The sequence below is a fragment of the Telopea speciosissima genome, chromosome 2 (genome assembly GCF_018873765.1).
Source record: "Telopea speciosissima isolate NSW1024214 ecotype Mountain lineage chromosome 2, Tspe_v1, whole genome shotgun sequence".
Classification (NCBI taxonomy): domain Eukaryota; kingdom Viridiplantae; phylum Streptophyta; class Magnoliopsida; order Proteales; family Proteaceae; genus Telopea; species Telopea speciosissima.
Window position 1 is genome coordinate 60,937,282 of NC_057917.1, and position 20,884 is coordinate 60,958,165.

The following is a 20,884-nucleotide window of genomic DNA, read 5'->3' on the forward strand; positions in this document are numbered from 1 at the left end:
ATAGAGCTAAGAAGCAGAAGGAACGTAGTAATAAAGTCCAAACTGAGTAATGAAGTGTAAGACAGATAAGAAGAGGGCAATTTGCACCTAATGCATTTAACAATCACAGGTACAGGAGGAATAAATAAAATAAATTGATATATTAGATGTACAAACAGAATGAGTCAAACAGTCTCAAGCATAGGGGAGGCATCTAACCACTGTATAAATGTCAGGCAGAGAACTTTCTGAGATTGACAGTAGAAAATAAAATTCAATGAAGTGAACAACAGTAAGATTTTAGACTTCCAAATAGATATTTAATTAAACATTGGAAGGACTTCTTCTTTTTCTCTTTTATATGTTCTATTAGTTGCTTCCAGGTAGAAACAGGGACAGGTTGACAAAACTCATTGGAACATACATATCATCCAGCAATACTTGAACATGATTAACATCATCTATAAGCCAAGCTACAAACAAAAGGAAACAAATATTTGAGTAGCGAATTGGAACTTACATAAATATAAAAAATAAAAAAAAATCACAGCATTTAAATGTAAAAGAATGAATTAGAACACCCACCTTATGCAAAACAAGTGCATCCGTTCTTGACCTCAATAAGTGAAGTACAGAAGAAAGCTCTGCAACCAGGTTCTGAAGACGGGATTGTATATCATCGGGTACATTCTTTTTATCACCAGAAACCGGTTCTTTTGTTGCATAATTTGTATCATTTGCATCCTTTGCTATTGTGAACATCACATTGTCCATGGGAACAATGTCTGCAGCTGCAAATAATGTATACAATAAAAATAAAGGGTCACTTGATCAAACAGCCCAGAAAAGATTCCAGAAACTTGGAAATAGGATACCTTCAAATTTAGCATTTGAAAACCCTGCCCTTTGAGTGCTCTATTTTCTCCACATTGCTGGCTTGAATGAGCTTCCAAAGCCATCAGAGTCTGAAAAACATCTGTTATGAATATGTGCGTCCTGAGAATCAGCTAGAAACTCTTCAATGGCTCTCAAATATGTAGACCTGCTGCTTTTTTTCAAAGCCAGTAACTGTCGTTACCAAGGTGACAAACACTGGATGTCAAGTTTCAGAATGTCCATTTACTTAATAATCAAAATGAAATCATTTAAGACATTATAATGACAGATTTACATGCACGTGTACATACACTTAACAACCTCTCTTTATGGGGCATTTCGAATCAATACTTAATAGAAGAGAAGCAATCCTTAAGAAGATTACGCAATGATGAACAGAAATATTTATTGAAATAATAAAAAACGGAATGGCTACATTTTGAAGTCAATACATACTGGACAACAAACGCTAAGGTTGCTGAAAGTATTGCCTTAAAATTCACTTTAAAAACACTTCAAGTACCGAACCAAAATAGGAACAGGGAGTATATCTTCCATCCATGAACTTTCTGTCATTTATTATGATGCAAAGAACACTACCCCAGTTCATAGTGACTCGTCAATCCAACGTACCCGCTTCTGCTAGGACTTTCGGTTGACAATCAACTTCTTCCTCATTCTTCATGTCAGAAAAGCTATTTTCTTTGGTTCTAGAGCCAACACAAAATTGCAGACTTCTCTCTTTCTCCAGGCTACTCAAGATACTCTCGATCCCTGAATCCACCCCAGCCTCCCTGAGGATGAAATAAAAGAATGCTCTGAGTCGATTGCCCCAGAAAGAAAATCAGGATTCTTGAGAAGAATATGTGAAAATAAAAGCCCCACGATAATCCATCAGAAGCTGAAGCCGGATAAGAAGGAGAGGCATAGGACAGTTCAATCTCAGAACTTCCAACTTGAACGCCCTCGACAGAATAACTCTCATTACTGCCGTCAAAACTCTGTTTCAAGCTTCTTGTATCTCTATGAACTGAACCATCATTAACTTCTTTTGCCGCTATTAGAATTGAACCTTGAAACGCATCCTCTAAAACCCTCTCCTCGTCCTCCTCCTTCGAATCCCAGCCAAATTTAAGCCAACCGCCTTGCTTGGCAATGGCCTCCGCCAAGTCCATTGTCCCAGCATTAGTCAAATCTTTCTTGGTCGGAAAAACGTCGAGGCTATCAGATTTTTCCATGAAACCCAAAATCTCTGCCTCTATATCGGAATCACCCTCAGTCTCAAAACTCTTGCACCGCCAGACTAAACCAGAGGGAGAGTTCCTCTGGAAAAAGAGAACAGAAGTCCCGAATCCGCTCCTTTCCAGACCAGAAGACAGTAAAGAACCGCATTCCTTCGCCGGAGAGAGACCAAAGGAAACACAAGGTGGTAGTCTTCTTGGTTGCTTCAAGAAAGAGAGAGAGGGAAAGTTAGGGCAATTTTCGACAGGAAAAGACGATAGGATGAAATGATTCGAGTCGGCATGAACGAAACCAACTCTTCCGCATTTCCTCAAACAATTAGAGCACAAAGAATCAATTGAATCGAACAGTGAAAGAGACGAAGGGGGAGGTTTTCCACTCCTTGGTTATCTGATCTTTGTAATTCAGATTCCTTGAGCTATTCACGCTCTAATCAATAGAAGGCGGTGGAGGAGGAGGAATGAAGGTCGAGTGAAGCAACGAACAACTACCGTCTTGAAAAGCGAAGTCGTATTTGTAAGAAAACTGAAAGGATAAAAACAAGTCGGTTTAAGCAGTAACGGTAAAAGGATGGTACAGCTGTACTATTGCGCGTGACGGTACAACTTTTGTTAAGTATTTTGAGCGGGAAATAATGCGGCAGAGAATTTTAAATTAACGCCTTAACGGGACTAACGTGCGCAGTATGAGCCTCTGTTTGGTTCACTCCCGATCCGAAAAATGGGACAAATTTCGGGCCTAGGTTTAAGTTTGTTACAGGCTCTCAGCTCAACTCTGAACCGGGGTTGCGCGGTCACAAAAAAGACAATTATGTTAGTACTACGGGTGAAACATGGCAGGATTGGGCCGGATTTTTTAAAACCCTAGGTCAACCCTAAGTCCTTTTAGCTCAACCCAAGCCTAACCCGGCCCTTGAACGGACTGAGATATCTCAGTCCAGGCCCTACCCTGTTGGGCTCAGCCTAGACCTAATTGACCCTTATCGGGTCGGGTTGGGCCGGGTTGAGCCTTATTGACCTTGATTTTTGCCAAGGGCTAGATTGGGCCTGAAATTTATTAGGGCTTGGTTGGCCCTGACTTACCCTGTTTTTTTGTCATTTACATTGTCCCATACATTCAAAAAACGAGACACATGTGATTGGGTTTGGTTTGTTTCATATTCATTTGACTATTAGATTTTTCTTTGGATTAAAAAATTTAGCCCAAAATATTTTGGTTCAATAGATACATTAGTCTTTTTTTTTTTTTTGGGTAAACCAATAGATAATTAAATACTAAAAGAATTTACCAAATTTACAATATATTGTAAAGCATAACCAAATACAGGGCCCCGTCAGCTCGTGCTGGACTAAGTTTAGCTTGAGACCTCAACCCTAGCCCAACCCGACCCTAATCCAAGGCCTAAAAATTTCAACCCTAACCTGTCCTTAGGGTTGAAAAATCCAGCCTAAGCCCTGTTCCGGCTCAGGGCGGGTTCGGGCCGATAGTGCCAAACTTACTCCCTTAGTTAGTACACTACTGACTATTGACTACAGACAAAGTTGATGTCTCATGAAAACGCTCACGACATGAGAACACATGACTTTGGCCGTTTGATTCGAATAAATTGTTTTCGTAACTCTACATCCTATGTGGATCCAACTATCAAATGGCCTTCAGGCAAAGTTACCAAGAGAAACTTTTTTTTCTTCCGGGTTTTTCTTAGGATTTAAGTTACAAGACAAAAAGTAATGAGTTTTTTTATCTTAACGATTCCCGATGTTCAATTGGTTCTAGTGTTCTACTTACCATATCTATTTATTAAAGGGAAGTTTACGCATACCACCCCTGAGATTTGATGAAAGGATATTTTTACCTCTCAGGTTTGAAAAAATCTGAATATCCCCCTGAGGTTTGCAAACAATAACAGATAGGTCCATTCTGTCAATTCATGATTAACACTGTTAAAAAGTAGACTTGAACTGACGGAATTGCCCTTCTAAGAAGAATCCAAAAACAAATAAGAGATGAATGAACAAAACTACCCTTACAAAGGAAAAAAAAAAACAAAAAAAACCTGCAACTCATCTTCCCCAATTCGATTGGGGAAGATGAGTTGCAGGTTTTGGGTTTTTCTTAAACAATATCTAAAACAGAAGCACATGGAGTGTGAGAACTACATCGAAAGTTCGGAACTGCTCACCGACAAGATTCAAGTTTACGTTTCCTTCCATTTTATCGCCTTTTAAACAAACAAAACCTATTGATGTCGTCTTCTCCCTCTGTGTGTGAGCTTGAGAGTCTGAGACTCATACAGAGACATTCAACACTTTCTGAGTCTGTGTTCATACATTGCTTCGTTTCCTTAGCAGTTCTTCACTTATCGCTACTGGAACTCTTGTTCTTGAATGGTTGCACTCACTGTCATTTTGGCTTGGCGTCTTCATGTCGTATCCCTCATTTTTTACATTCTTTTATCATTTTCTCTCTGCTGGATATGACGGTCATCGATTCTAAGCATCTGAGGTTGGATTAGGCAGAGATCTATACTTCAATTCACCGTTCATTCACTTTGTTTCTCTTTTTAAATTTTTCTTCGAATGACAATTACTTTTTTTTAAACCCTTCCTGGCCGGAAAAGGTGGTTATGATCTGACCAAGTAACCATGGCTTTGAAACGGGGATACTCTGGTGCGGGCCTTCAGAAGAACAGAAGCGGTTGGTGTAGTGTACTTGTCGTAATTCTCCTCTTCTTTACGATTTTCGTGCCCTTTCTGTTCCTTATCGGACGGAGTATCCACACGACTACTGGAATCGGTTAGTTTCATTTGTACTTATATTCTGCACTTTCATTTTCTTAATCTGGTGTAAATGGGATGCGATTTTTCATCTATCTGTAATGTGGCTACAATCTCTGTTACTTTTTTGGATCTCACCTTGGTTAATCGGTTCTTTGAATCTCCTTACACTCTCACAAGGACAAACAAGAGAAAATAAAAGAAACCAGAAAGTTCTTGTTCATCCAGAGAAAGGGAAAAGGGTGTTATGCCTCTGTTGAGTTATCTTGACTCGACAGCTCCTTGCCGGAGCAACAATGAACCCATAAATAAGGGTGGATCCCTTGTTTTTCTATTTTTGCCATGAATGTATAGTGAGTTCTGTACTTTGGGGCGGGCGATGTTGGTGTACTTGAATTGCAGCAATTTTTCAACTGTTATATTTACACAAATTCTGCTGAGAATCGATTGGAATTGGGAAATTATTTCCCGCTTGGCTCTGGGTTAGGGTTTAGAAAATGAGCGTGAGAACCAGGAAGAGGAAGAAGAAGAAGATGAGGTGAAGAATCAGGGTTGAAAGGGTTTTGAAACCTACAACTCATCTTCCTCAAAATCGATTGGGGAAGACGAGTTGCAGGTGTTTTTTTTTTTTTTTTTTTTTTTTCCCTTGTAAGGGCAATTCCGTCAGTTCAAGTCTATTTTTTAACAGTATTAGTCATGAACTGACAGAATGGACCTATTTGTTACTGTTTGCAAACCTCAGGGGGGTGCGCAGAATTTTCCAAATTTGGGGGGTGAAAATATCCTTTCGTCAATCCTTAGGGATGGTATGCGTAAATTTCCCTTTATTAAAAGATAACTCACTTTACTTGGCGTATGGTTTTTGATATGGTTCGTTGGTCCGTGCATAAATTCCTTAGATATATGGTGCATGCCCGGAATGGAAATTGTTCTACCTACTAATTAGTTTGGAAGCCATAGTACTGCTGCTGCTGCATCCCCATACCATTTTTCAACTCTTAACTATCACCCACAGTCATCCACAATAAGATACGTATCAATGATCAACAATCTCCACAAGAAAGCATTAAAAAAAAAAATTCAACATTCTTTAGTGCTACTGATTAGTGCTTTTATACAATAAATTTCAGTTAGAAAGAGACATTAATTAGAAGACACCTAATGCCAAGTAAGGTTTTCTTCTTAAGGACCATCATTAAGAGAGGTTAGGTATGTATAATATGATAATATTTCTTTTCAAAGATTTTTCTTTGATGGTTCCTCAAAATTCAGTGATTTTGATTTATAGAAGATCCATATTTCTTGTATGGTATGTACTATGTACTATGAATCATGAACTAGTAAAATTACTATGTAGAGCTTCTTTGTGTTTTTTTTCGAATGTTTATAAACCAAAAATAAAAATTGTATATAAAATGTATTTTAGATGGAAGAAAGATTCTATACATGGATATCTTAAAGAGAGATCTGTACACATGCAATATCTTGGTGGCGCTCCTTTATTCAATGCTTGGTGAGGCAAAACGACTGGGTGATATATCTACTAACGTTTGACACATTATTACACAATAAAACTTTTTTTTTTTTGGTAAAAAGTGATTTTATTGCAAACGAAGGCAAGAGGAGCTCAAGGCATTCTAATTACATAAATCCTAGAGCGAAGGAGAGGAAATGGGCCAATCTGTCTCAATTGCCAAAGATAGGGCTTTCCTTACTAGAGTATTAGCGATACTGTTCGCTTCTCTAGAGATACAAGTAAGAGAGCATCCAATAAGACGGGAAGCTACAACAGAAATATCATCCACAATGCTCGCAACCACAAAAGGAGGATGAGAGTCAACTCTATTGTTCAACAGGGAAACCAGCTAAGAGCAATCCGCCTTAACTATAATATTGCCCAGATTTGCTTCCAAAATGGCTAACATCCCCGTGCACAAGGCAAGAGCTTCCACCATCAGCGAAGAAGAAGCAATAACAGGCTCGGAAAATGCAAGGATCGAATTTCCCAAATGATTGTGCAAAATAACTCCTATACCCCCTGAGTAAGAGGAGGGGATAAAAGAGCCATCTCAATTGAGTTTAAGAAAACCCACAAGTGGGGGGGACAAAATCTGAGGCAAAGGGACTTCTGAATTAGTCTGATGCTCTTCCACCTGGTGTCTGGCTTTGAATTCCTCGTAAGCCTTCTGAGCTCTACAAAATACCTCGATGGGAGACCAACTTCTCTGGTTGAAAATAAGATTATTACAAGCCAACCATGGCTACCAGCATATGAAAGCGAAGAGACTCAAGACCTCTGTTCCTATCTTTTTAATCGAAAACCAAAGTTGATCCCACAACTCAAGAATATGAGCAAGCTTTGGAGGTTCATCTATAGGAACTATAAAGGACAGATTACTCCCAAACCACGTGGCTCTGGCGAAGGGGCATTCTAGCAAAATGTGATCAGAAGTCTCAATTACACAGCCACACTGAATACAACTAGGCTCAGTCTGGATATGTCTTCTAGTCAAGTTGTCACCCGACGCTAAACCTTGGGTGTAGGTCCTCCACAAAAAGGCTATGATTTTTGGGAAAGTTTTGCAGTTCCAAATTTGCTTCCAGGTTGAAGACTTGATTTCTTCTCATACGTGGTGGCGAGAAGAAGAAGCTCGATGGCGAAATTGTTGATCCCTTTGGTTGGAGATGATGTGGTAGGCAGATTTCACTGAAAAAATCCCATTGTTCGCTCCTCCCCAAATGATACTGTCTTCCCTAGGAAAAAACTCAACTTCACCTTCAAAATAGCATCAACTTCAACTGGGATGAAGAATTGAGCGAGTAAATCTAATCTCCAAACGTGGTTGTCATGATCAATTAAATCTACAATCTTGCTGATAGGGCATTGAACATGTTTAAGGCTTTGGTTTTTAAATTTAGGCAAAGAGGGGACCCATCGACTGTTCCAAATCTCCACTTCATTTCCATTACCGATTTACCAAAGAAGCCCATTCTCCAAAATCGATCTACCCATTAGCATACTCTTCCAAGCCCATGATGGCTTGTTCCCAGTTCCAGCTCCAAGGATGTTTGAGTGTGGAAAATAAATGGCCTTAATAAACCTAGCCGACAACCTCCAAGCTACCTTTGCCAATAGAGCTCGATTGTGAAGAGTAGCATCTCTAAATCCTAGCCCGCCATTTTCCTTGGAACGACAAAGACGAGGCCATGAAATCCAATGCATTTTCTTCTCATCTCCTTGTTGACCCCAATAGAAGTTTGAAATAGCTTTTCTTATGGTATCATGGTGAGAAGCGGGAAGAGAACAATGGGATGCTGCATAGCTTGACATTGAACATGCAACTGACTTGATAAGCACCTCTTTACCTGCCTGGGAGGAGAGCCTCTGTTTCCACCCTTGGACTCTGTTGCAAGTCTTGGAACTAATGTCTTTGAAAACTTCTTTCGTAGATACTCCAAAAAAGGAAGGAAGTCCCAAGTACTTAGTTGGTCCCTCTCCATATTTGACTTTGATTATGTGGAAGAACCATCTCTTAAATTTGACTCTTCATTTCAACAAGAAAGATTATTTCAGGCTTTTTCGACTTGGAGGACCAAACTAACCATGATATTGAAAATTGGGTGGTCTAGCTTGGTTATTCCATTGATCCCACGAGAAATTGGTATGATCACTCCACCCCTGATTGTAATTGCGAAAAGAATTGTGCTGAAATAAAGGACTCACATTCTTATCACCATAGCTACCCCCATAAAGATTAGGACATTCTTCCATAACATGGATAGTTTGGGGACGTGACCAATCAAAACTTCCTGAAAGCCCATTGTTGGGTTGGGGAACAAAATTGTGCTGGGGTGGTGCAAAGTAGTTCTCTAACTCACCACTTTTGGCCGCCCTAGCTTGTTTAAACCTTTCTCCCAAAGTCATATGTGCCTTAGAATGGTTCCACCTTTCCCCCTAAGTCATATGTGCCTTAGAATGGTTCCACCTTTCCCCCAAAGTCATAGGTGGCGGTGTACCTCCCATTATTCCAGACATGCATAAACTATCCACCTATCCAAAATTGAGGTTTCCCTAAAACATTTTTTTTGAATTTAAAGAAAAATAAAAGGACTAGAAAAAATCACTAACAACAAAAGCACTCACTATGTCGCTTTCCTATTATCAAAGTTGGTCACCTCCAAAGATAGGTCACATGCTAATCCACCCAACCAAGTCAAGATGCAGCGTCATAGGTGACTAAACCCTATGAGGGACACCAAGATTGGCAGGGTTTGGGCATATGAAAAATTTTAGATTGAGCGCACATTATTTGAAACAAAAGAGAAACAAGATGAGGCTTTTTTTTTTTTTTGTTTAAAAGAAAAGAAAATAAAGCACTCCGAATTACTTAAAAATAAGAAAAACAAAGTGGACAATAATCTCCCGGCAACAGCGCCAAAAACTTGTTTGCAAGTAATAATAACTGCAAGCGTACGGATCAATCTTAGCTACGGGTCGAACTCAAGGAGATGTACGCCACTCTATCTTACTCATTTAAAAGCAATGCAAAGTGAACCAATTTAATTAAAGTATTGAATTAAACTAATGATAATTAAATTAACGTATCCTAACTCACAAGCATCTAGCTAAACTACGTATCTAACGAATTGAATTGACGTCCTAACACACATCCATCTAACCTATCAATACTAACGCGGATTAGAAGGAATAAATCGCAGCCACACACCACAACCACATAAAAATAAAATAAAAAAACAAAAGAAGAATAAGGCTAAGAGATGGGAGAGAGAGAATGAGACTAAGAGATTAGAGAGGTAAAACCCAAAGGTGCTTGAACCGGACTGAAATTGCTTACTTTTCTACCACACTTGAAATGACGTTACCAAATCTGAAATTAAAACAAAAATAATTAAATTAAAATTCTATCATAATGCATAATGATAATAGTAACTAAAAAATAAAATCCTAAAAGCATGATTGAATTAGAGAGGTAGAAAATAAAAATAAAAATAAAAAGTGAAGAATGAGAGTCATACTAGAATGGATGGAATGGATGGGATGAGAATACTAATAAAATAAAAATAATAGAAGAAGAAAGAGGTAGAAGATAAGAATAAGAAATTAGAAACGAGAAGAATTAAGAGGTTAAGAATAAGAAGAACATAAAAATAAAAATAAGAAATTGATACTCCCTTCTACTAAAGTTGAAAGTGCATGAATTAATTAGGCTTTGCATGAATGTAATTGATGAAGCTTGAACACTTGAATAATCCTTGCATGACTTCCTCTTCTAAATCTCCAAGTCTTCTCACAAACTTAAGAACTTAGGCTAGAAAACTTTAAAACTAAACTAGAATTAAGAGATTATAACCATATTGAAGACATTAATAGAACTAGAAAATCCAAAAATTAGAAAGAAAAAGAAGAAGAAAAATTCATTAAAAAACTGAACTAAAACTAGCCTAAAATTAATTATTACAACACCAAAGCATGGGTATTTATAGGAGAAGGAGAAAAGAAGAGAGAAGAGGTAGGAGAAATATTCCCTTCTCATTCCTTTACAAAAAGCTTGAATCCCAAGAAAAAATAAAAAAACATAGAAAGTGGGAGAGATACAAAGTTTAGCTACAAAAACCTTCTATTTTCCAAAAAGTTACTTTCTAATTCTATTCTTGTGCTTCCTTTTCTTTGTAGGTGTCTTCTCCGAGTAATGAGATCAAGGCTTCTTTGACTTTTCAACCTTCCAAGGATGAGGAAATCTTCTTCAAAAGAAATCTATCCGAAGTCAAATCCCTAAAGTACCCTTGAAAAGTTGGAGGAGAGAGAGAGTGAGGGTGATGACTGGGATTCCCTTCAAGAATTAATTAAATTCACATTCTGTCCTTAAAAAATGTGGAGCATGGGATGCTTATATAGGCCTCACTGTTGCATTTCTTGCTAAAAATCACCCAAAATATACCCAAATTTCGTCCAATTTGGAGTTCGGGAGCCCAAGATATCTCAAGTTGAAGTTAGACTGCTCTAGAGCCTTCCAAATGGAATCTTTCGGCTAACAGAAAAGATAACTTCTGATAATTATAATACTGCCCCTCAAATCCAAACTTTCGCTTTACTTTGTCCCGGACTGATTTTTGATAATTACAAACAAACCCCTGCATAAAAATTGAAAACATTGGCATGCCATTTTCACGCGTCATTACGGAAACGACCGTAACTTCTTCGTTTCAACTTGGAATCAAGTGCTGTTTGAACCGTTGCCAAGCTGACTCGACGGGCTACGTATCCCTACTATTAACACCTCAAAATTATGCTAAGAGGCCCACTATACTCATATTCAAATTTAACTAATTGGCGTGATTCTTTCACTGCTCAATCCAAACTTGATTTTCTCGACTCCTGGGCGCTTCCGGCTACTACCAAACACCACTAAACAGCTTAAAAATGGCTCCTTAGCATCATTTGTTCCATTTTCACAAGAATTCACCTAAAAGCTGAAAACACAAACAAAAACCTCGAGTAGCTCCGTTCCAAATATAAAAATGCATGCTTTATGGCCCTAAGATTTCGCACATAATTGTGTTCATCACTTGTGCTGGTGTTGCGCATGCAATGATTTCTTCTTGCTGAAGTATCACCATTATCTTCTTTGGCTTTGGCAAGGTTACCAACTCTGCTACTCTGCTCATCCATCTCACTGCGGTTTGGAGTTCCTAGGGCACTACTTGGTTGGTTGCAGAAAATTATCTTAGCTTGACGAATCAGTCTATTGTCTGACGAGACACCTCGCACCTTAAGAGATACACTTATGTTGAGGTAGTGCTTTGCAGTTGGTAACTGCTCACATCCATGCATACTTCTATGACGCTCGGTTTCCTCAAACATAAATGTACAACGCTTTTCATCATGACCTATGAAACCGCAAAACAAGGGTAATTTTTCATACCGAACAGAGACGACAATAGTAATACCTTGTTGTCGTTTAATGCTGAGAGGTTTTAAGTTGCTTCTTGACATTGATGCGTACTCTAGCTCGTATGTAATTCACCTTGCTACCAAATTGCATACCGTGAATAAGCATGATTGATTTCAGCTCACCCACCTTCTTAGATAACCGTATTACTATGGTCGGTTCCATTAAATCCACCGGGCTGGAATGGATCTGAATCCAAAACTCACACATAGGGAAGTCCCATTTTGGGGCCATATTCCAAGGCTCTAGGAGTAGGAGATTGCCTACTACTGTCCACGGTCCCTCCTTCACAATGTTATCTCGATCTATGGAATGATGGAATTGGAACAGAAATTTCCTCACTTAGAGGTGAAATGTCTACCCTGTGACGAGGATTCCAGGCTGCAAGAAGACCATCAGATACTGCCTACCTCCTGAAGGGTCTTTCTTTGAGGATGTGCCTGGCTAGAGTGGTGTCCCAAAGCTTTAAAATCCTTATTTCATCAGCTACATTTAGGGTGATCTCGTCATCATTAGATTCGTTAATGGATCCCTTTGAAAGTAATTCCTCTTCTTGTGCTGAGGGAGAGGCTGTTTGAGAATTGGGGTATTCAGCTATTGGAGGAGGAAGGGGAAGGATAGTAGTGACAGCTATATTGGAGGAACGATCTGGGGCTGTCATCGCAAATGATTAGAAAAGAGAGCTTGAGAAGGAAATAAAGGGTAAGGATGAGGGGAAGAAGATGCAAGGGGTCTGAGAAATACTGGAAGAAAAGGTTTCTATGAACTGCAAAATAACAGGTAGAAGGGTTTCAAATAGATGTAATAAGACTGGGTTAGGGGAGGAAATGGGGATAGATGAAACTGAATAGAGCTTGAGGATGCAGGGAGTTGGAAGAAGAGGATGACACGCTAAGGGCAGAAGGAAGCTGGACCTCATGGCAGAGTTTAACCGGAGAGATTCTAGAATAGAATTGAAGGAGAAATCTTTTGGTCCTTGCCTTTTCACAAGAAATCCTATTGATTCCCTACAATAGGCATTTTGGCTAAGATCAAGTATAGTCTCTGCCCACATTGGGTGTGTGCGTGTGGTGTGTGTTGTGTATATCCGCCATTCCACGGTTCTAAAAGTCGGTTAACCTTTTGGGATTGGTGTGTGGTTTGTGTCATTACACTTTCATAAAAAAAGTAGTGTGTTTGATTACCACTTACAAACCCCTCCCCCAATCCCCCACCTAAAAAAAATGTCACATTCCCTATTTACACAAATTATATTCATTATTTGGGCAAGGTTTTCCATGTTGTCGACAAGGGGAATTTCCTACGCCACACCAATCATAGTGCAAGAAACAATCTCGTTCAGTAAGAGGCTCACTTGGTGTTTGGAGAGAGAGAGAGAGAGAGAGTTGTATTTAATTTGTTTTTGGAGTTAAGTTTCAAAATATGTTTCAAAACTTTTTCCCATACTCATCATGCTTCATAAGAAATCAAAAGTAAAGGAACAAGTTTAGTCCCACATTGCTCACCTACAAATGTATATCAATTCGACTTACAAAGGTTGTGGGTAGGGGTGTAAATGAATAACTGAAATCCGTTTCCGTATCCGTGTCCATATCCGTTTAGTACCATTTGAATCCGTTCGAAAGCTAACAGATGCAGATAGGCTATAGTTATCCGAAAAGCTATATTTACATGTAAACGGATAAAATATCCAATCCGTATCCATGTTCGTATCCATTTAGTACTATCCGAATATGTTCGATAGCTAATGATGAGCACATTTATGTGTGAAATCTTAGGGCATAAAGCATACATTTTACCACATTGGACAGAGTTACTCGGTGCTTTCTTGTGCTTTTCAAGTTTTAGGTGATTTCTTGTGAAAATGGAGGAGATGATGCTAAGAAAATATTTTTAAGCAGTTTAGAGGTGTTAATGGCTTGGATGCGTAGCCCATCGAGTCAGTTTCGCAACGGTTCAAACGGCTCATGATTCTGAGTTGAAACGAAGAAGTTACGATTGTTTCCGTAACGAAGCACGAAAATGGTCTGTAGGGGTTTATTTATAATTATTGACAGTCGGCCAGAGACAAAGTGAAGCAAAAGTTCAGATTCTAGGGGCCTTAACGCAATAACCTGAAGTTATATTTCCTGCACCCTAAAGATTCCATTTGGAGGGCTCCGGACAGTCCAACTTCAACTTGAGATATCTTGGGCTCCCGAACTCCAAATTGGATGAAATTTGAGTCTATTTTGGGTGATTTTTTGCAAGAAACACAATGGTGAGGCCTATATAAGCATCCCATGCTCCACGTTTTCTGAAGGACAGAATGGGTATTTTATTTATTCTTGAAGGAATCCTAGTCATCACCCTTACTCTCTCTCTCCTCCAACTTCTCAAGGGCACTTCTGGAATTCTACTTGTGATAGATTTATTTTGAAAGATATTCTCTCACCTATGGAAAGTTAAAAAGTCAAAGCATCTTTGATTTTATTGCTTGGAGAAGATATCTACAAAGAAAATGAAGCACTTGTTAGAATTGGAAGTTTACTTTTCTAGAAATAGAAGTTCTATGTAAACAATTTTCTCTTATTCTTCTTTCTATTTTTTTCCTTTTTTCTTAGGATTTAATGCATTGTAAAAGAGGAAAGAGAAGAGAATATTCTCTTTTCTTAGGGAATGTAAGAAGTTAGTTTTTTAAGTTTAGTTTTTAGTTAGTTTCTAGTTCAATTTTAATTCAGTTTTTTGTGTAATTTTTAGTTCATTCACTTAGTAAAATTTCTTTTCTTCTTCTCCTTCTAAGTTGTGATTTTTGACCTTTCTAAGTTCTAGTTTGCTTTTTGATTTTCATTTAATGGTTATAATAGGTTTAGTTTATGCTTTAATTTCAATTTAAGTCTTCAATTGGGTTGTAATTTCTTAATTCTAGTTTAGGTTTTAAGCCTTCTAGTCTAAGTTCTTAAGTTGATGACAAGACTTGAAGATTTAGAAGAGGAGGCCATGATAAGTTTATGCAAGTATTTAAGCTTTTCAATTACATTCATGCAAGCACATCCAGGTTTTACTATCTAAACTCTCAATCTCATTCTCCCTCTCCTCTATCTCTCTCTATCTTCTTCTTCTTCTCCCTCTATTTCTTTCATTTTTTTTATATGGCTATGGTATGTGGATGCACTTTTATTCCTTTATTTCTTTTTATGTGATTATGAAGTGTGGCTGCGTTTTTGTTATTCTTTTCAATTTACGTTAGTTTGATAGGTTAGATGGTCATGTGTTAGGACGTCAATTTAATCCCTTAATTTTGTTAGATACTTATGAGTTAGGATGCATTAATTTTCATTAATATAATTAGTTTAATTTAACACTTTAATTTGGTTCACTTTGCATTACTTTTAAGTTAGTTAAATAGAGTGGCGTATATCTCCTCGTGTTTGACCCGTAGCTACGATTGATCCGTACGCTTGCGATAATTTTTAAACTCAAACAGCTAATCAGATGCGGCAGATGCGAATATAGCACTATCCGAGCAGAGTCTAATCCGTTTACAGCCCTAATTGTGGGTTCAAAAGGAAAAATATCCTTAATTGGGAATGCCTGCATTAGAAGGTAAGTCTTATTCATGCTACCTGTCCAGCCGCGCTACAGAAAAAACAGGGGTGGAGTGGTCTCACTTAACCATCCGTCCGTCTGTCTTGATATACATGAGAGGACTGAGTGTGTGTGGCCATATGCCCACACACACAAACCATTTCGAAAATGGCGCGTCTCCTTCACATGAGCATGTCTCAGGCTAAGACGTTCCCTCCATGCACTGATGCTGCTTCTGGATTTTCCCCCTCTCGACATCGTTCCCTCTTCTCTTGTCCTTCTTTGAACCCTAGTTGTCATTCTCCATGTCATCTACACCTCTCATTTCCCTGGTGTACTTCACAGCCACACACTTTCTCTCCCCGTCGTCACGCCACAAATCCCGGCCCTCCGTCTCCGGAATCCGAACCCCCTTTTGATACTGATCTCATGTCGAGCGCAGGTATGGATTCTAATGATTAGGTTGATTTATCCTTATTTTTAATTTGTATTTTTATAATTTTCCTGGATCTGAAGTCTTTTTGTTGCTGTCTACTTTTCTGGATTCTAAGTGTTCGATTATATGACATGAGTGATTTTTTTCCCGTCTTTTGCTGCTTTGTTGTTCAATTATCTTAAATCATTTAACCGGTAGCATTTTGTACCTGTAAATGGGTTTGTTCTGAATTTGATTACAAATCATTGAGTGGAGAGGGGGTTGTCATGGTACAAGTAGTTATATATGAGGGAGTTGTAACAACACGAGAATGACTTATGGTGAGAAATATGATTATAGGAATCATGATCGGTTTATGACAAGTTCACACAATTTTCTACTGCTATGAATGATTTATTAACTAGTTATATTCTGGAGAATATGCTTGTTTTAATTTTGGATTAGTTGATTGAAGGACTTCACCAGTCTCATGATTCAGATTGTTGGCTTACCTGATTGGTGCAATTTATGGCATATGGCCATCAGTTAGATTGTGCTGATGAGGATTTGAACTGACTGAGTTTTGCATTTGGTGAACCATGTCTAGAAACATATCTCATGGCCTCACTTAATACTCAATAGTATAGAAAATGATAAAAAAAAATGAGCACTATTAAATGGTTTTTATCTTCTTAACCATAGATTGTTTCTGAAGCTTTAAATGAAACTTCTTTCCAAGATATATTCTTTTTTTTTTCCTAAATGGTTTCTTAGGTGGAGCCGTGGAGGCCTGTTCAAAGGTGGATTACATTAGATCTTCCAAACATTGCCCAGCCCAACAGCTATACAGGCCAAATATTCTTTCTAAGAGGGCTTATTTCAAACTAAAAATTTACATTTTAAATACTAAAGGCAAAAGTTTTCTAGTCTGGTAGGACTGGAGAGCATGGTTTTTAAGAATTGGTAGGTATCATATCTTACCAGCTGATATGTATTGATATGGATTGATAGAGTCTGATACAGTCTGATGCGGTCCAATACTGATGTAGTTGCCTTAGCCTGGCTGGACTAGAATGACCCTCTTTGGAGACCCAAGCCAATTCTCACCCTGCCCGAACCAGTTTTTTTGGTCCAAATGGGGCTGGTAGGTTACTTAGGATACAATCTTTAAGTTTATTTTATTTGAATGGGTAGATTACGTAGGAGTTATTTGGTAGTTTCTTTATTTGAGATATTGCCTACTTTGTTAGTTTCTTATTTTGAATTGGTTTCCATTACTATGTTAAGCTTTTTCTTTATATTGACAATGTAATACGATGGAAGATAGAGTAGAATGAATTGAAAATTTTGAGCTTGGTGTTGCGTGGCTTGTTAGCCATTGTGTGTTTCTCTTTCTCTCTCCTTTACCCTCCCTGTTCTTCTCTTACATGTGATCCATCCATCCCCCCCTTTTTTTCCCCATTGAATTCCTTGATTATGGTACCCCCTGTTCTAGCGGGGGTACCATAGTTTCCCCAAATCAAATTCGAACTTTCCCACCCTCTTCTGTTTTCCCTCATCTCTTGGGAGTGAGTTAACCAACTCTAGGCAACACTAATCCCAGGGTTTCGTTTTCAAGTGCCGAGCCGGAATGATTTATTAGAACGGGCAGGCAAAGCCTGAAGGCTGCTATCCCAATAGGCCAGCGGGTGGAACGAGGAGAGGGCCTGGCAGTGATACCACCATGGTCGAAAAAATTTGTTCCCTTCAGATAACATGCACTATAGGCGATCCTCGGCCTTCTTCGTTTTCGATGAAAAACAAATCCAATCTCGATCAAGGGCCATTCGTCGAGCCTTTCCTTTAGTAGTTGGGGGAAGCATTCCCTTATTTGAACTTGGCTGGCATTCTTTCGCTATAGGGTGGGTTTGGTTTTCAAATAGGCTCAAACATAATTTGAAGGGTCGTAGCTATGCCATGTGCTCAATACCAAATAAGCCTCTGACAGCTGGTTCGAAGGCTGGAGCCGTTATTCATATTACTTGAGTTGTTTATTGTTTCGGTGGGCCCAAAACAATCCAAACTGGGTCTTAAAACCTAGAATTGCACCAGATATAGGTAAGATACACTTGATACATTTCCTTTAAACATTCAAAACAGAAACTGTGAGTGAGATACAAAATTGAGAGCAACCGGAGGCCTTGGAAACTTGTTTTTCTCTTCGATATGAATTGGAGGAAATCATCTAACATAAAAACAACCCTAAACTTCGCCATAGCAACAAGTTTTGAGAATTTAAAATGTTCAAATCATGAATTTTTTTTTTTTGTGTGTGCATCACTAGATTAGGTAAAAATGACTAAAAACGATTCAAATCCTTGCATTAAGCTGATATATATTTACCATAATAAGGTATTTTACGCTTTAAAACTGTATTATATATAAATGTGTATATATATATATATATATCCATAAGCACATCCATGGATTTCTTGATCATTTCCATCTGTGCGTATCTTGCGCCTCTCTGATATGATACGTCTCTTAAAATCACCCCTCTGATATGATACCCGATGCCGATACTTAAGTCCTTGCTGGAGAGTATCTCTAGATTGATACCATATTTTTCCATGTGGAAGGGTAATATGGAAATCTTGACCATATGGAGATCTAGACTTTGTCATATTTCAGACTTAGATTCCACCATATACCCGCCCATGCATTGACTTATGCTCTTGAATTTTCAGCCGTCCAATTCTTTTTAGAAAAGTTTCATTTTTCCACCGGATTTTCAAAACCATATTTTGTCACTTGGCGAACTCTGTTTTGGTTGAAACTTGACATTGTGAGTAGGGGAGCATCGGGTCCACCTGTCCGCAAAATTTCAGCTCTATCCAGCCTGCCACGTGGAAGATATTTTTGCTAGTCTAGAGAAACTTCCTAGATCTGCTGGACTAGAAAAACCTCTTCCATAATAAAATATCTTAAAAACCCATGTTCGGGACTTGGTGCATTTAGTTTGCTGCAGTGCATATATTAAGAAAAGTAAGCAGACCTAATAACATTTTTTTCGTCTTGTACTCAGGAGTACCTTAAAAAGAATGAGGAAAATGTTTGCAGTGGAATTTGTAGTGCTGCACAGTGCACACAATAGTTACTGTTCTCTATTGAGGCCCTGTTACCCACCTGAAATCCTAAAATCTGCAGAGCAGGCATAGAAACTGTATACCTACCTTGCCCTTGGTGCTTCTTTGAAAGTAGATTTCAAGGGGATGTAAATCGTACTGGTCTACAATGTATATTTCAAACATTGGGACTAGAATCATGGATGAAAGAGTTTAAGGTTTGTAAATGCATGATCAACTTCTTGGGGGTAGATGCTTGAATAGAAATATGGAGGGACAAGATTAGGCTGTGTTTCAGAAAAATAAACTTCTAAGAATAAGGATTTCTGTAGAATATGGTTATTTGAGTAGTGCCAGGTTTGAATATGGATTACAGAACACCAATAACAAGCCACTAAACTCAATTTTAGGGCATATTCCATTAGTAATCCAATGCAAAGAACCTAAAAGTAACAGGGATTTTGATGGTATCCCCTCTCATAGAAGATCCAAAGTAGAAAACATTATGGCTTGGAGAAGATAATGCAAACAAAGGATTATAGCAGTAATAGTAACACTTAGCAACCACTAAGGCTACTATATATTTGGGATTTGACTAGACCTAGGCTTCTCACAGTTCCGACTACAAGGAAGAATAGGTACTAGGTAGAGCAGCAATTCTAGATGAAACAGGGTTACTACAATAGCAATAGCTATGAAACATTATGGAAAACAATGAATGGTTTCAAGTATGACTTGTAGGGCCTATAGTTAGGGTGTAGAGTGAGAAATTCCTCACATAGACTAGAGGGAACAGAAATTAAAGTAAACTGATACTGATCAAACAAAACCCAAATCAGATAAAACTTAAAAGAGAGCACCAAGAGGGTAAACCAAAGGGAGTGATCATGAGAGAAGTGATTTCTTCCTGGTTCTAGCATAGACGGTTGGATTGTAGTTTTGTTTCTTGATGGAGGTCAAGATTTCCTAAAATAGAAACCAATCAGCTAGCAAGGGGATCAATATGAATTAATTAAGATAAAAATATGGGTGGGTTTATAGGATTTATTTGAATTAGATCAGGACTTGGGAATTATGTATAGAATACAGAATTTTTTAACTACAATGTTACAAGTCAAGAGTTGACCAATACTGTCCATAATGGCAATATGGAATTGAGAACTTCAAGAACTTGAAATTTGAAAACATATAAAAAACACCCAAATATGTAGTCTCGGCAGCAACAGAGCAAGAATATCAGGTAGCAGTGGCAAAATTGCACAGCAATTACTAATCATGAAAGCTTGGCCGCAGCCTAAGAACACCTAACATTATACCAATGGGTGATTTGTTGAAGGAAAATAGGCCTGCCTTTAATGGTTTCATTGTCCACCGGGGAGACAGGATTCTCTTCAATTTCATGGATTTTAAGTCTGTCCCTACAACCCCATGGCTTCTGTTTTTGCAGATCCCTACTTATTCCAATTCAGAGGGAAAAGATATAGCAAAAAAGAATTGGAAATATGGACTCTATGGTATATTCAACTAGAATATTTTAACTACTAATTGTTGAAACCAACCCATGGGTTTACAAGCTCACCCATTATCTTAAGCAGTCAAGAATCCTTAGTTTATTTATAAAAACAAAACACGGCAACTTTAGTAACTAATTCTCCTGAAGATAACAGGTTTATCTTCGACTATTTTTCATTGATCTTTATCTTGTATATTTCATCGTTAAGATGGATGGAAGGCCTGAACCAGTCCTAATAGGCTAGGGAGCTTAGGCGTTTCACTTCTGGTCCTGTTTAACTTGCAATATGTATTGTTTTGATAGTGATAGGGTGGATGACCTGGAGAGTTGCCCATCGAGATATTCCCAGCTCATGAGTGAGCCTGAGCTTGTGCATCCTCTTTGAACATAACATTCAAGTGGATGACTAGGATAAAGGATTCTTTAGCAGATGAGTTATT

General features: G+C 38.3%; 1 protein-coding gene across 1 annotated transcript; it reads right to left on the reverse strand.

Moving 5' to 3' along the window:
- Nucleotides 1-1,288: 1,288 nt before the first annotated feature.
- On the reverse strand, nt 1,289-2,462 carry LOC122652535 (protein PTST homolog 2, chloroplastic-like). The gene is made up of 2 exons (XM_043846307.1): nt 1,740-2,462; nt 1,289-1,654 (listed from the first exon to the last, which is right to left on the reverse strand). The coding sequence occupies exons 1-2, from the start codon at nt 2,091-2,093 to the stop codon at nt 1,475-1,477; spliced, it is 534 nt and encodes a 177-aa protein (XP_043702242.1). The 5' UTR covers nt 2,094-2,462; the 3' UTR covers nt 1,289-1,474.
- Nucleotides 2,463-20,884: the final 18,422 nt, after the last annotated feature.